Here is a 15,525-nt window from a genome sequence, read left to right as displayed (position 1 = left end):
AAATGACAGCATAATTTAATTAAGTTTGTCAATGCCCAAGTTCAGGCTAAAATGTTGGCTAAAACTACTTTGTTAAGGTTTGGGATATAGGTCGCAGTCATGGAAAAAAGAAGTCAATGTCAGTGACAGAGGGACACTAACAGTGGTCTCCAGCGTCACGCATCGCCCAACCATCCACTTTGACTTTTTCCATAATACTTTTTTCAGCACCATAACAACTTCATTTTACTTACAGTAAGTAGTTTTAAGCATTTAAAAAACAACCAATGTTGTGAATAAAATGTAGAAGATTGCACGTTTTCTACGATAATATGGATCCAGAGTGTGATAGTACAGCACATTATGTTGTATTAGTTGACAAACAATCAGTGAAAAAGTGTTTGCAATATTGTGCACACAGATGGACAATGGTATTTCAGGTTATTTTAAAGTATTTAATTCTGCATATATTGATTAATGAGTTTTTAAAGATTTATATAGATATAGGATTGTAATCCATTTTAATAGACATAAATCTGCACCTTTCATAAAATATGACTTGCACTGTCATTTCATCTGTTGTCTTTGTTTCCTCAGCGGGAAAAGCACAAATAATTTGTAACTACGACAGGAACATGACAGCCACTTGGATCAGATATGAGACAGAAACACTGAGAGACGCTTGTGGTTTTTGACACTACAGTAAATTTCTTCTGCAGCTGTGTGGTACATATCTCCTCAGGCAGGATGTCCCAGCAACAAAAGACCCTCCCCTCTCCTCCTGTCCCCTCCCAGAACAGGACGTGAGTGGACATCCTGCCAGCAGTGGTCTCTTCCTCTGTTACCGTCAACTATTATTAGTAGACAGCCCGTATCAGCTGTCATGAATGGGCCTGAAATGATATCCCAGTCCATTTTACCAACTCCTCCAACCACTTTTTACCTCAAACCTAAAAATAATAAACACAAAAGTCCAGAAACAAGCCATCTGTCTGTGTCTAGCCAGACAAGACTTACCAAAAACAGAGTCGGGCCCACATCTCCAGCCAATAGCAACACAGTACAGGCCAGGTGTGTATATGTGCGTGTGTTTTTTGTATTTTAAGCCAGGAGGACATTCCAGCTGGCTTTTCAACCCTGTCCGGCAGCATTCAGAAGTGTTTGGGTTTAAAGATTAGTGCTCACACAGACACATACATGCATATGATCCTGCACAGTCTTGGGAAAGCGTACCTTGTGTCCAGCTGTGTTGGTCCCACTGCCGGGCAGCCCTAAGCTGGGAAGACTCTGAGAAATGTTTCACTGTGAAGAGAAAGAAGATGCTGATAAGATCAAAAAATTCAGACACATCCAGTAGTGTCCATTTTGAAATGATCTCTTACCGTAAGGTGTTGGAGGAGACACTGGAAAGGCCGGGGTAGGGGGGACGCTATCGGTGTGTCCCCGGTAGTCTACACTGTTGGTTTTGTAGAGATGCTCATGCTTTAAAAAAGAAGAACAGAATAAAGAAGTAAGAAATAAAGGAAAAAGAACAAGGCTTATGGGATAACAAGCCCCCCCCCACACACACATACACACTCTCTAGTCTTGTGATCTGTGTGTGGCTACAGCCTGTGTTTTGGTGTAAACAGTCGGGCCATTCATGCCACCCAGCCATAAGAATGAGTGCAAGAGCAGAAACCTCAACCTCTTTAAAAAAAAGAAAAGAGACACTCAGACAGAGATCCTTCAACTAATTTTAAACTCTGTGTTATCTTTTTCTTTAATATAATTTTTTGACACACAAATTTAATTTAAAGTCTGTGAGAGTTGTGTCATTTAACTCAGAGTAATGTGATTTAATCTGAAGGGGGCTGTTGTCAAGGCCACATAAACTGAGTCTCACACGAGCAAGTCCTTGCAGTATCAAACTAGGGTTAAGACAGTGAGAGCAAATGGGAGTCCGAATCTAGACTGACGTTAAACACGCTCAAGAAAAAGTCAAAAGCGATTTGAAACACAATAAAAATAGGAAACAATGTCTAATAAGATATTGCATTACTTTTGTAATTGTGATTACAATTCAATATAATATTCTTGCTCAATGTTCACATAAAACTACACTAAAATGAGGATGCTTGGTTGTTACATGGCAGAGAAACATAATCACTTCACTTAACATTCAAATCTACCAATACAGACGTAGAAATTTATCTAATCTAATTCTCAGCAAGAAAGCAAATATTCCCAATGTATAAAATTCCCCTTTCCTTCTGCTTGCTGGTCTTTTTGTTTTTTTAGATTCTCAGTATTTGGTGGGGCAACATTCTAGCTTCTCCTTCAGCTCTGTTTTTCCTGAGGGAAATATCTGACTCTCTAGCTGCTAAATGCTCTAACTGCTGTCTGCTGTTTGCTGCTGGGTAGGTAGTGTGTAGTGAGTTTCTAGAGCTTTGTTACTGAAAACAAAAACAGATGCTGTGAGAGCAGTCGGAGTGAACCAAAACAGTAAAGTTTTGGGCCAGACAAGATAAACAACGAGCTGAAAGTCACTATAAAGCTCCGTAAAGCCGATCCAGGTGATTATTCTCTGTAGGTTCATCACTACAAGCAACTCCTTTCATATTGTCACATTATTTTCTCATTGTCACTTGATATATAACACATACATAAAATATTAGTTATAGGTGCTTTATATTAAATTAACTACTATTAAATTAAAAACTATTATGTGTGAAGTTTGACTACCAGCAGTCAAAGTGGCCGTCAGGAGAGTTGAACAGGGGAAACTGTGTTTACCTGAGATGGTGAGATTGAGGGACTGTACACTGGAGAGCCTCTGAAACTCTGAGCACCAGCCGCTCTCCATCCTGGACTATGGAGACCAGCATAGTCTGTCACATCACTGACCTGCTTCTGTTGCCTCCATCCTGATCAGGAGCAGAGAGATAAGGAGAGGGGTGAGGGAGGGGAGGGCAAGAGTGCGGGAGGCAGAAAAGGAGAGCCAGACGGTCAGACAGATTACGATCTGAAATATAATCAAACCAATGAATCAAACTCAGCCATGCCTGAAATTAAATATCCATAAACAGTTACAAAACAAACACAACCTTTAATTTTATTGACACTTTGTCATGACCAGATGCCAACATGGCAATAAAAGGTGATGACAGTGGTGCATGTTTAGTGTGTTTGTCTCTGACAAAAGTGTTGATTAGTATTTTTTGTCAGCAGAGTGTAGCTCCTATCATCACAGCAGAGACTGTGTGACCAAGCTTCACTTCCCAGTGACCAGATGGTGGAACATCATGGCGGTTTGTCGGAAAAACATGTCATTCAAAAATCATTATCTTTTCAGACTTTTTTTTTTAGTTTGACATCCACATTTTAGTTTTATCTAATTGGTTTTGAATTGAAAATACTCATAGAATCAACAAATTGATAGAAAAGTGTTAGAGCTCTATCGGCTTATTTTAACATAATCTCACTTTTGGACTATATGGCGCCCGATAAAAAACAATAAATACCACTAGTAAGAACAGACATGTTTATCTTTTAACTATAAAATATAGCTTGTTCACAATTAATTCATAACCAAATGTAAGGAACCCTTGTTTAAAAATGTTTGGTTACGTTACTGTTTTTGTAAAATTGAATCTCGGCTGATATGTTAGCAGATTTGTTTCAGCTTCAAATATCCAGAATGCAGTTTTACAAAGTAGTATGTAAGTTAAAGCACTGAAATTATATAATTATATTTACAAAGGGGTACAAAAATGTATTGGCCAAGAGAAACCTAATATCTTCTTGTGCTAACTTCTTTTGTCATAGCTGCCACACCAATATATGGCAAAAAGCTTTAGTCAATGTTTTGTAAGAGTCATTTAACACTAAATCTACATATTGTTACTAGTTACTGAATTATACATCATGTTATTTAACTATCCATTGACTCCGGTCCCAGTCTATATCGTTAATTGCCACTACAGTTGTTTGGCTTTTTCCCCATAGACAACCAAGTAATGCTGTCCTCTAGACCAAAATCTGTCTAAAAATCTGTGATATTGTACCCTATGCCCCAAAAGTGCAACGCCGCCTTTGCTCTCATTTTTCACTCTCTCTGCCACATAATGTCAGCAACCAGTTCAAGCAGGCTCAGTTCTTAATATTTGTCTTGGCTGTCAGTGAAGGTGGAGACTGAGGGGGAGGAAAGTTTTCCACTTCAAATTGTGCTTTCTGGTGGTTTCAATGCGTTTTTGAATATGTGAGAGAGCTAAAATCGGGTGGTCTGTGGGAAACTCTTGTGGGACCCCTACAACACAGGGAACCAGCCAAATGTGTCAGTAGGCTACTTTTTGGTAATTTATTTGTACCATAAGTGAACTGTCATCAGGGAAGAAATGTTGAACAACTAATAAAACTCTCTACAGTGAAGCAAAAACGTGGTCATGGTGAGACCCTTGACTTGCAGATTGTAGCGGTTGTGTTGCTCTTGGAGTGAGCCAGGTTGGGTGACTTGTCACAATTGTTTTCTGACTGAAGACGTAATAGTTTGGCAATGCTGGGTCTGACTTTGGATTGATATTTATACACAGGAAACTAAAATACTAATGAGAAACTAAAGTTATAAACACCTTTTTGTTCTTTTACTCAGCTAAAAATATTTTAAGAAATTGTCTAATTTTACTCTTCGAAGACTAGAAACACCCCAACAACACACAGAAACCAAAGTCTGATGTGTGTGTGTCATGATAGAAATTCACCATGTATGGGACCACACTCAATTGTGCATATCAACTATAAACAGCAATTTGGAACATTGTGAGCTCAGCTTTCACTGTGATCATCCTTCTTCTCAAAATCACATGAAAGGCCAAGCTAGTGCAACTGAAACTAATCCTGTTACTCTGCTGCACCAGAAGGCCTGCTGAGGATTCTTCCACTTAGGTTTTTCACAGTGTGGAGTATCAAGCGATACCAACTACATTTGTTGTGTACTTTTCCCTTTTTAAGACTGAAACTCCATGGTTATGAGATGGAGATGATGTAAACACACTGGAGAGCAAAGTGTTGTGTCAAACTTCAAACGCATTCCTGATCGCTTACAAATTCCTGCCACAAAACATCACCCTGAGAAAAACAGGTTACAAACACACACACTCACACACACACACACATACACACAGTGTAAGCAGTGAAATATTAATGTTACTGGTTCAAATATGTCCTTGGGAGATATCAGTCCCCTGACCAACACGCTGACCTGCAATATACAAACACATACTCCTTTTCCTGTGCTTAGAGTCCATGATCAGGAGAAGAACCACAAGACCTCTTGTTGATGGTGTGCAAAAATGCAGGGTCAGAGGTCAGAAGCTGCGTGGCACATGGCCGTGGCTCAACGATAACCACAGCAGAGAACCTGTCTGACACGATTCAGGAGCGGCCATGGCCGTCCTCATCAGCTCTCGCCTGTCGGGAGCTCCAATATGAACCATCGGGCCACTCTAAGGTTAGCTTTGATGGAACAGCTGCTCTACATGTAAAGAGCTGGGGCTTGATGACATCACTTGAACACCTATGACCTACAGTCCTCGAACAGAAAATGAATCAGGGATGGAGGTCACAGCAGAAATGTGCGTCTTCCTCCTGGTCGCGTCCCAGTGGATACGAGAGTAAATCTGTCATATGTGCTGGCAGGATGAGAAGAAACAGTGAAGAAGAGCCGACGTTTGGAAAACAGGCATCGTCGATGGGACATGTTCAGGTTCCAGTTGGCAGTAATTGGATGAATGCATTTTGTTTGGCAAGTCACAAGTGAGTCTAAAGTGTTGACAATGATGTCCCAAATCAAGTCCCAAAACCTAACTTTGTTTTGAGTTTTGAGTGCTAACAGAAACCATCTAGCAGCTAGCCACATGTGCAGGCAAAGTTATGCATAACTTTATGCCTTACTATAATTTAAACTGTTGAGTTATATAGACATTCACTCCCTGTACAGTTGCTGCCTGGTCCAAAGTCACCAGATTCATGGTACGTGTCTAATGTCAGTCTTCAGTAAAATGCACTGTATTTTCATTTACCAAGCTAGCACTTTAAGCAAAAAGGCTTCACAAAGAACATAAGTAAGACTAAAACAGATATAATTTGAAACTCATTTATGGACAAAAATTATCTTTTCAAACTCAACTTCCATCAATCCACTCCACAACCAAAAACAATCCTTTATTCTTCCACTACTTAACAGTCATTACAGTAGATTTCAAGTGCTCAATAGGAGGTCTGCGGTCGTATTCTGGGCTGAAATACAAATAAATCTGGACGCAGAACAAAATTCCAATACAACCTGACCCAGACCGCTTATCAGTGAATCATTGCTATCACTTCATACACTCATCTGTCAGCTGCTAGTAGCTGCAGTTAGCAAGCTCAATGTTGGAGGTAGGAGAGCAAGTTAAATGAACTTAAACGACATGTTCAAAACTGGCTGAACCAAAAAAAAAAGAAATGTTGACTGATAAAACCATGTGTTAAGCATGAGTATGTGTGTGCGTGAGCCCCATGTCCTCATTTGCAATGATACAGTGGCCATTGTGAAGAGTAGTAAAACGCCACCACAACACCAAAAACTCCCGGAGCACAGATTTAAGAACCACGAAACCTAACCAGCTGAAACTGAAGGTACTAGCAGAATAATTGTAAAATCAATCACACGTCAGGAGTGAGCAAAAGAATCAAACATTTTTACCATGAATATAGTCTCAAACTCATACCACAGCAAACTCACTAATTAGTGTCTCTCATCATACCCGATATTAATATGGCTTTTTGTTCCAACTGGCAGTGAAACAGTTGTAACAAAATTAAAAAAAAATAAAAATAAAAATATATATATATATATGAATTGCATCCAATTATATTGTAGCCTGTATGAGATCAGATATCTGAATGTTATAAACCAATTACAAGATACCTGAATCCCTAAATCCCATAAGCAGGTGTGTTAACGACAGTGTTAGGACAGGTTATCTTAAGAGGCACTGTTAATGTGTAATAGTAAACTGTGACCTGCTAGTCCGCTGACCTACTGATAGTCTTCAACCTTTATCACAACTGTTGTTCATGTTAGGGTCATGATCTAGACAGACTGCAGACAGGCAGGCCTGTATCTTTTTGAAAGTCACCATTACAAATTGATGTGTGAACAGGCATCTGTTGCATGCATCTCTCAACTGATAACTCTGATAACTAGGCCAGGAGGTTCATTTCCTGAGCTATATGAAATTTATAGTCCTGTCTACTCCCTGTGAGACGTTTGACGCAGGACACACATTATTTCTTGGCTGCAAATGTTTCACTTTGTTTTACGCTTAAAATGGATTTGTGTTACAGTACTGATTGGGGGCATTCCCACATAGCATCATCAGATATGGGACAGTCAAATTTACACAAATCTATTATCCAAATGTGAATATTTTTTTGGCAAACGGGGCCCCTGCACAGGTGGGGCCTTCTTGTGTGTTAATCTGCCCCGAGGCACAGACACCAGCTGTGGCTTCTGAGGGACTTGAATTTTTTTTCCCCATACCAGATCCCAAATAGTAAAACTTTGCTTTTAAAACTTCCTATTCTTAATCAGGATTTGAACTATTCTATTATTGTTTAATCAGAAGTTACAGAGTGGATTCTATATTTTAGTTTGATAAAGCTTTGAGCTCTTTCCTGTTATGAGCTGATGAGAAAGTTTTTGCATTATTACTAATATCAGTGTTTCACAGTTTCCAACATCCCTGACTGAATCTTTGCTGATAAGAAGTAACTAATTTAATCCCATTCAGCTGTTGGCAAAGCTGTAGGCTCTGTAATTACGTCAGTGGATTATGTTTTGATGGCATTAGGCATCCAGAGTTTCACTGTGGTGAGACGTCAGATTGGTCTGTCTTGCACATACATTTCTTATGTAACCTTTTCCTGAAACTCTGTTTATTTCCATTTAAATTAAGACAGCTTGTAAACACATCATTGTGTGGAGAGCAGAGGTCCTGATTTCACACTGCTTACATTGCAGGGATGCCCACTACCTGTTTAAAAAAATGCTTCCACCCTTTCAGCAAACACTATCCACACTAACAAACACACCTTCTGTAACAAATGCAGATGTATTCCCCTCTCTCAGGTGGAGATTTCCACAATCAGGCAGTGCTTTGATTCTTCAGTCTGGGTTATAAATGCTTCTCTGTATGTGCAGGCTGAACTGAGCTCTACAATATAATATATAAAGTCCAGCCGACAAGCTTCATCTGCCCACCAGCTTGTTGGCACACATATATTTTCTTTTTCGTGTGGCATTTCAGACAGTTTTTATTTAACAGTGGACAGTTTTGTGTAGAATTGTATGAAGGCACTGTGCAATTATAATTAAACAAGTTAAAGGGTCAGTGTACCCAAAATACATAAATGTTTAGTCATAGCAACATTTAGCAATGTAGATGTTGGCTTTAAGTGCTGAGGTTTTGTAATATCAGCCTCTTAAACATCTGCTGCCACCCTTGGTCAATGGAATGTTGTTTGTGGTGCTCTCAGCCCAGAGAAATTCCATTTGAACAACACTAAAGGCCCTATTCAAGTAAGCTCAATGACAAGTGCCAGAGCTCCAGTAATCCAATGTCTCCAACATAAACCGGAGGAATAACGGACCTGTCTGATGTGTGCATGTCATTTGCATGTAATTAAATCAAGGCAAACACAGTGGACAGCCATGCGTAATGACATAGCATTTCATATACTATAAAGCAGCTGTAAACTCATATTAATTTATAGATCAATGCAGACTGACTTCGTCCCTGCTTTAATCACATTAAACATTACTTTGTGATGCCGATATAAATGCAGCTATTGGGGAGTATTAAATTAAAATAGTTCCTTCACATTTGAGTGATTCGAGTGATGTTTCGCCAAAAACATGTGGACACATTACAACCAAAACACGAACAACTGGCTTTGCGCTGCCACACTTGACACAATCTCCCGCCTGTTTACGCTTTTCTTCCCACTCCGTGCACTGTGCATTCTGCATTGGGCACCAAAATACCACACAGATGAGCAACGAGAGTTTCAAGGTCAGGAAAATACCAAACGATTGGAGCACTGTTTGCACTGGTCGTTGTCCACGGCCAAGCTAGCATCTCAATGAGTCTGTACTTAGGCACAGAAGGGCTTTGAGTTAAATGCTCACAGTGTTGTGCTAACATGCTGATATTTAGCAGATTTACTATGTTCACCATCTTAGTTTAGCATGTGAGAATGCTTGCATTTGCTAATCAGCACTAATCACAAAGCATAGCTGAGGCTGATGGGAATGACATAGGTATATACAGTATGCTAATAACATGGATGAAACATTAAAAGCAATGTGTCATTTACTCTTGAAGGTGTTTTACTTTCCACTTCCACAAAAGTAATATTTTTATTCTATAGTGTGATGCTTCTTTACGTCTTACCTAACTGGTGGGCATTTCCCTTGTGGCTGAGGCCGTTGGTGTGAAGGGAGGCACAGCGGGACAGGGGGGTACAGCGGGTAGGAACCGGAACAAAGGTGGGGTCCAAATCTAAAATCAGCTGGTTCAGCTGCTCTATAGATTCGTCAATGTCTGTGTTTAATGCCTCCAGCTCCTCTTCCTGGCAAGACAAATTGTGCGTAGCGCTGACAGACTGTATGTTGTGTGTGACATCTGTGTTTTGTGTGACGCTGTGTGTGGATTCCTCGTCCGCCAGCCCTCTCTGCACTGCCTCCCTGCTGCTGATTCCTCGAGATGGTGTGTCAGGAGCAACCAGAGGTGGCGGCCTCTTTTTTCTCAACCAGCTCAACCTCTCTTCCCTGTCAACTTCACAGTAGGTATTAGTCACAACATCAACCATCTGCTGCCGAACCCAGGAGTGTGTGGAGTACTCAGTTTGAGTTACAGGCAGGTTCTCGGAGGAGAGGGGGCACATACTGCTTGAACTTGGCAAGTCTAAAGCAGGAGCTGCTTTACCATCTACTTCATCCTCGTCATCTAATATATCAGTTTCCCTCTCGCTTGACGACGCCTCTCCATTGGTAGTGTTTCCCAATCCAGACTCATCTCCAGTCATCTCCCCCTCCCCTCCACTGGCAGCAAACTCAGTCATGGCCTCCAGAAGAGGCTGAGCAATCTCAAAATCCACTCCAGAGACTAGCTTCCCTGCCTGGGAGCACGTGTCCTGTGCAGCCCCTCTCCTCTGTCTGGCTCCGGTTTGCCCCTGAGAGGCAACAGACAGGCCTGAATCACTGCTGGCAGATGGAGCTCGGTCACTGCAGCTGGGGCTGATGGTGGGCAGGGGGAATGAAGATCCTTCCTCACTACTCCTCTTCCTCACTCTGGCACACAAACTATCAGTTCCAGGGTCCAGGATATGAGGTGGAACTGTGAAGACACAGTTTAGGAGGTTTAGTACAGCATGTATGTAGCCTTAAAGGTAAAACTCAGGCCAAATGTTTCACAAATTATCATCCTATTTTCTCTAATCTGGATTGAGGCAGCTGCACAGAGGACGCTGCTCAGAAATATTTTAGTGAGTAACTCAAAATTAAACTCTAAAATTTGAACTAAACTGAAGAGGTTCGTGGCGCACATGGTTCCATACCTGCACCACTACTGTATATGATTCACTATGACACACACACAAACGCACCACCTGTTGAACCACAGCCATCACTCCAGACACACTCCATGTAGATAACACAGAGCCTCTTTGTGTGTGCTGGCAGATGCATATGTGTGTACGTGTGTCACGCAAAGGATGTGTCTGTCACAGACGTCTACCTGAGGTCAGATAGAGCTGATTGCACACACATGCACACAAACATATTTTATTATACTTTAACTGTCTGTAGCAAGTTGGAAATATACTAGAACTGAAACAGTTAATGTATTTATCACTTTATTCAATCAACAGAAGATTAATCTGCAAGTGTTTTGATAAAGATTAATTGTTTAAGTCGTTTTTTTCAAACAAAAATGCCAGCCACTCTCTTCTTGTGCTGCTTTTTTTGTCATTTATAATTGTACACTAAATATTTTGGGGTTTTGGACAAAAAGACCAAACAAATAATCGTTTGATGGAAATAATTGTCAGTTATACCCGTAAAATATACTAGATTATATCTAAAACAGCAAGTTCAGTTCTGATAAAGGTTGTTACAGGGATAAGACTGCCTAGTACAGTGACTGCTACAATACATACAGTACATACCAGAGCAGTAGGAGCACAGCCTCTTAAGTCCAGAGAGGCAATAAAACTCAAATACCAGACATGCATGGTAAAATCTCACAGCTGGTCTATAAGGTCTCTCTCACACACACAGATGCAGAGTACTACATTCACACACTGATAAACACACCATATAACTTCACAATACTTCAAGAACTTCATCACTTCAATAAAAAGACACACGCTACCATTCCCAACAAGCATCAAAAAGCAGCTTACTTCACCGGCAACCAGGAGTAAACTTTCACTGTTCCCGCTGAAGACTAGAAACAGGATGGAAATGCTTGCGGAAGCCTCCCTTCGGAGTCAGAGAAAGAGGAACAGATGACAAGCTGGAGGGAAAGAAGGACGAGGACAGAATAAAAAGGATGAGGGGACAGAAAAAGGGAGGCTTAAAAGATTCAGACCAAGCTTAGTTGAAGTCTCCCTTCCCTCCTCTGCTGTCGTCCTCTCTTGTCTCTCAGGCTGCCACAGGAAGACAAGCGAAGAACATTCTTTCTCTTAAGGTGCTAACAGCCCCCCCGTGTGTCCCCCCCACCCCTCTTCCTCCCCCCTCTCATGTCACTCCTGCACTCCTTCCACGCCTGCTCCGTCCCTGCACTATGAATCCCCGCCTTCTCCGTCACTACAAAATTAGCCTTGCCTTGCCTCCTCCCTCCCCCGTGTCCTCCCCCTGCATCCTGTCCTGGCTGACACAGGTAGGTAATGTGGAGAGTGTGCGCTCATGCATTTTTATGTCTAAGGGGAAAGCAGTAGGAGGAAAATGAAGGTGGATCATTCACTAGACTGCATGCAAGCACACACACACACACACACACACACACATGGAAGAGTTTGTGCACACATGATGCACTATTAAGTAAAAAAACACAAAGCACAAGGACCTCGATCTGGCCAAATATGGTGAAGGGAATGTAAACATGGGGGCGGGCTCTGGAGAGACTTGTGTGCAGAGGGGGGATGGGGACATATTGGACAAATTGCAACCTGCAACTTGAACCTGAAAGCAACACGCACCACTAGAATACGGGAGACAGAAGAGCAGATAAAGGGAAGAAAGGGAGATGGTAAAAGAAGATGGGGAGATGGAGGGAGCGGGAGGTTGCGGGAGGGAGGGGAGGGGTGTGAGTGAGCTGAGAGGGTAAAGTAGAACCACCTGTGGTTGAAAACAACATTCTTGCAACTAGCGGCATTGCTAACTGGCTGGCATCCTCATTATGCTCATGGGTGTGTGATGGCGGTTAAACGTAATGGCCATGTGTGTTCGCACTCATGTGAGCGTTTACATGCCACTTTTCAGCATTTCTCTCCCAACGCTCGTCTATCTAAATTACATGGCTGGTCGAGCAGATTTAGCAATGGCATAAAACAGCTGGAACTGAAACCGCAACCGCCAGTTTAAGTGATTGTTTCAGCTGTCTGGATGTGTGTTTTTGTGTTTGTGTTTTTCTGTGTGTGAACAGTTATTCTAACTAAATGGAAACTCTTTGGAAAACAGCCACCTCCAAATACACAGGTCTCGTCTGTCTGCTGTCTGGATGATTGTTGTTACACCCATTTCCAGGAACGTGAAAGAGGCCTCTGTGACCACAACAGTTGTAAGCTGTCACAGTGATGACCAGACAATTACCCACAGCACTGACCACATAGAAGGCTGGAGTCCAAACAGAAAGTCTAAGACTGGATCTGCACCCACAATGGGATATAACCTCTGAAGAGCAGCCAGAGAGGCATATTTCTGGCCACGTGGGGGCAGAAAACCTCCACTACAAACAAAAAAAAATAAAAAGACGCATCATCTTTTAAAGTTGTTATGGCTGACATGATGGCAAACTTCCACATCCAGCAGTCACAACACAATCATTAATATGGAGTCATGTTTCTGCCCCCCTGATGAATTAAAGTCCAATATTCACTTTCTTTTAGCTTTGGTTCAGTCTCCACCAACTCCTGAAAAAAATCTAGCTCTTTGCTACTCCTTTTTCTTCACCAGCTAGTCTCTAACTGTGCCTGTCTGCTGCTGGGCACGTAGCGTACAGCAGGTTAATCAGTGCTTGTTTATTCAAAACAGCTGCCTTTTACAGCTGGCAACACTGAGAATGAACTATAAAGGCCTGTAAATGTGCTATCAAACCAAAAACATGAGCTAAAAGAAGGTAAAAAAATCTTTAGGATTGAAGTTACATTGCAATATTTTAGATCATTTTCAAATATTCATTAATTCTTCTGTCCATACGAAGTGCGCACATAAAGTCATCTAGTTATCACAGTTTACTAACATTCTCTATATTAATTAAAATCTTTAAATTCCCTCCATAAAAGTCAACCCCTCAGAACTTCTCTCAGAAAAGAACATTTGGAAAAGTTGACCCTCTTCTCATGTGTTATGGCCATGGACACAGAAAGGTTATGTTAGAGCAGAGCAGACAAGTTTATTTAGTGCCCACAATGTGCTGTGTCTTCAAATACATTGTTTCCCTGTTGAAACCTGTCTAATAATTAAGTCACACCACAGGAATTCAAAACAATGGGGAAAAGAAAGTGAAAGAAAAAGAAACAGAATTGGGAAAGTGGGGAATTCCTGAAAAAAAACGTTGAAATGCACCTTACCTGTATCGAGCGAAGACGTGCCTTGAAATGAATCTCGTCTAACCAAAGGTTCCAAGGTGTCATAGTCCACCATAACACAGCGTCCGTTGTTCCAAAGCTCTCTGCCTGTACATGGAAATGACAAACAGACCAGCAGACAAAGAGGCAGCACTGGTCAGGAGTCAGTTAAACAACACTAAGACACACACACACACACACACACACACACACACACACAGCCTACTACGAATGCACAATAACACAAGCTGATTTCAGATCTCATTCAAAAATTGATTTAAGTTACTAGTGTGGGCTTTAACGTGGGTTTTGCTTCCACATGTAGCTGACCGTCAGTGTCTGTGTGTGTGTGTGTGTGTGTGTGTGTGTGGTTTTCCCCGCCTGTCTGTTTACAGTATCTGCAATCTGAATTCCTGTCAGATGTGTGTGTGTGATAATCCTTCATATTACTTCCTGTTGAGAGGCAAGGAGTGTGATTGTGCATGCTGAGGGCCAGTTTGGCTGTTACACCCTCCTTCTGGTGTCCAACACTGCCCCCACCTGGGTGACTGTTTGTTGAACTTGATGAATATGTTTTTCATTCAGGAGTAGCGTGTGTGTGTGTGTGTGTGTGTGTGTGTGTGTGTGTGTGTGTGTGTGTGTGTGTGTTTGCACGTAGGTGTACTGCTTCAGACTGAGTCATTTCTGTCTCTTCTGCTTGAATTAGGAGACACAATGAAGCTTGGTGCGCTCTTCGTTCATCATCATCATTTGTAGCCCAAATAATGTCTGTGTGCATGAGTGTTTATTGAGCATGTGTGAGTATGTACAGTTCTGGGACTCCAGGTGTTTGTATGCATCAGTTAGAGCCGTGGTTCTTAAAGTGGGGGTCATGGTATCACAAGATAGATTTTAGGGGACGCGAGATGATTAACAGAACAGGAAAGCAAAAATGTAAAAAAAAAAAAATAAAAAAATCCAATTTTCGAAAAGTTATTTTTTTAAAACAAGGATGTATAATTCTCCTGTTGAACTGGTGATGAGGGGCCTCTAGTAGACATTTCTTTGTTTTAAGCGGCCCCAATCCAAAAACGCTGGAAACCACACAGTTCCATAGGATTTTTTTTTAAGGTAAATGTAGATTTCATGTTACTGTGCTTTAAAGTTTCAGGTCACCTAAATTATAAAAAAAAAGACGTATTGGTTTATCTCTAATGGAAATGCAAATAGTTTTGATTCTGTATGATGAAATATTGAGATATCAGGGTCCCAGTTACTCCAGATAATCGAAAGACTTCACAGTGAATTGTTTATTGGAACTAATTTCCAACAAGATAGTCACTATGAAAACTTTTGTACAAGTCATTGTAAACTCCTAGATGTTGAAATGTAATTATAGCAGCTTTCACAAGTTTCTGAAGTTTTTGTTGGTAAAAAAATGAAATAATCCTGATTTGCATGTGCAATCTGTGTGTTTCTTCATCTCAGGATCCCTGGGTTGGATCCATAGAGGTGGAGGGGTTTGGTGGTACCACAGATGGTTCTAAATAAAAACCTATTCAAACCTTCTTCACAAAGCCCAGTAGCTTTAGGGACAATTCATCACATTTTATGTAGATCAGTGTTGATAGTATGCAGTGAAATGAAGCAATAAATTCCTCAGTTCTTTTATTTAGCCTACAGAGAAAGTGA

The 15,525-nt window shown here is 41.1% G+C and overlaps 1 protein-coding gene across 3 annotated transcripts in view; it reads right to left on the bottom strand.

The window, feature by feature from the left end:
- Positions 1-15,525, bottom strand: part of LOC123971521 (tensin-3-like) — a 50,685-nt gene that overhangs the window by 22,027 nt on the left and 13,133 nt on the right. For all 3 annotated transcript variants that reach the window (XM_046050402.1, XM_046050403.1, XM_046050404.1), the window contains 5 exons: positions 13,858-13,962; positions 9,456-10,400; positions 2,755-2,885; positions 1,362-1,461; positions 1,213-1,281 (listed from right to left, as the gene is read on the bottom strand). In XM_046050402.1, coding sequence (XP_045906358.1) covers positions 1,213-1,281; positions 1,362-1,461; positions 2,755-2,885; positions 9,456-10,400; positions 13,858-13,962 — 1,350 coding nt within the window. The remainder of the gene's footprint in view (positions 1-1,212; positions 1,282-1,361; positions 1,462-2,754; positions 2,886-9,455; positions 10,401-13,857; positions 13,963-15,525) is intronic.

The sequence above is a fragment of the Micropterus dolomieu genome, linkage group LG05 (genome assembly GCF_021292245.1).
Source record: "Micropterus dolomieu isolate WLL.071019.BEF.003 ecotype Adirondacks linkage group LG05, ASM2129224v1, whole genome shotgun sequence".
Classification (NCBI taxonomy): Eukaryota; Metazoa; Chordata; class Actinopteri; order Centrarchiformes; family Centrarchidae; genus Micropterus; species Micropterus dolomieu.
The sequence above is the reverse complement of the archived record's forward strand: the minus strand, read 5'-3'. Positions and strand labels throughout refer to the sequence as shown.